This window comes from Plectropomus leopardus, unplaced genomic scaffold, assembly GCF_008729295.1.
Source record: "Plectropomus leopardus isolate mb unplaced genomic scaffold, YSFRI_Pleo_2.0 unplaced_scaffold94267, whole genome shotgun sequence".
NCBI lineage: Eukaryota > Metazoa > Chordata > Actinopteri > Perciformes > Serranidae > Plectropomus > Plectropomus leopardus.
The window spans coordinates 1-931 of NW_024703969.1; the positions used below are offsets into that span (position 1 = coordinate 1).

Genomic DNA, 931 nt, shown 5'->3' on the forward strand with positions numbered 1-931 from the left:
TGAAAATTTCGTTTCTTTTCATAATCCAAATGTCCGACTAATTTAACCTCACCATTGTCTTCATTTATTTCAAAAAATTGTCTGACGTCATCTAAAGTATTAGTGATTGAATATGTTATTTTACCATTTAGTCCATGATCAGCATCTGATGCACTGACAGTGGTTACTATCGTGCCCTTTGCAGCATTCTCAGCTACAGTGCCTTTGTATATCGGCTGCGTAAAAACAGGTGCATTGTCATTGGCATCTAACACTGTGATGAGAATCTGCATTGTGCCTGACATCTGCGGCTCTCCTCCATCTACAGCCGTCAACGCCAAAGAAATAAACTCATTTTTCTCTCTGTCCAGAGGTTTTTGTAAAACCATCTCAACATTCTTTGTACCGTCTGCTTGATTGTGCAGTTTAAGTGAAAAATTATCAGTTGGCTTGAGTACGTAGCTTTGAAGACTATTTACACCTACATCTAAATCAACTGCTCTTTCCAAAACAAATTTTGCACCAACAACTGCAGATTCGCTGATTCTGAATTTAATGTCGCTCCTTTCGAAAAATGGCGCATTATCGTTGATATCTGTAATTTCAACAGTTACGCTGTAAAATTCCATAGGGTTCTCTAACACAATTTGAAAATGAACAGCACACGGTGTCGTATCACCGCACAACGCCTCTCTGTCTATTCTCTCTTTAATAAGGAGGACTCCTCTTTCGTTGTTCAGCTCGATGTATTCTCTGCTATCACCGGAATACACACGAGCGTTACCCAGCCTCAGTCGTTTAACGTCCAAACCTAAATCCTGAGCTATATTACCAACCAGAGAGCCTTTCGCCATTTCCTCAGGTATAGAATAACTGACCTGCCCGAAGACTGATCCCAGAGAGAGAATCGAAATAAACAACACCACTTGCCGTCTCATTGTTTGAAATTATC

The 931-nt window shown here is 40.2% G+C and overlaps 1 protein-coding gene across 1 annotated transcript; it reads right to left on the bottom strand.

Annotated features, from left to right (window-relative positions):
- Positions 1-8: 8 nt before the first annotated feature.
- On the bottom strand, positions 9-917 carry LOC121940804 (protocadherin beta-16-like; the record flags this gene model as incomplete). Its single annotated transcript, XM_042483493.1, has 1 exon — positions 9-917. A coding segment is annotated over exon 1 (909 nt), but the record flags the coding sequence as incomplete, so codon positions are not given.
- Between the last annotated feature and the right edge of the window lie 14 nt (positions 918-931).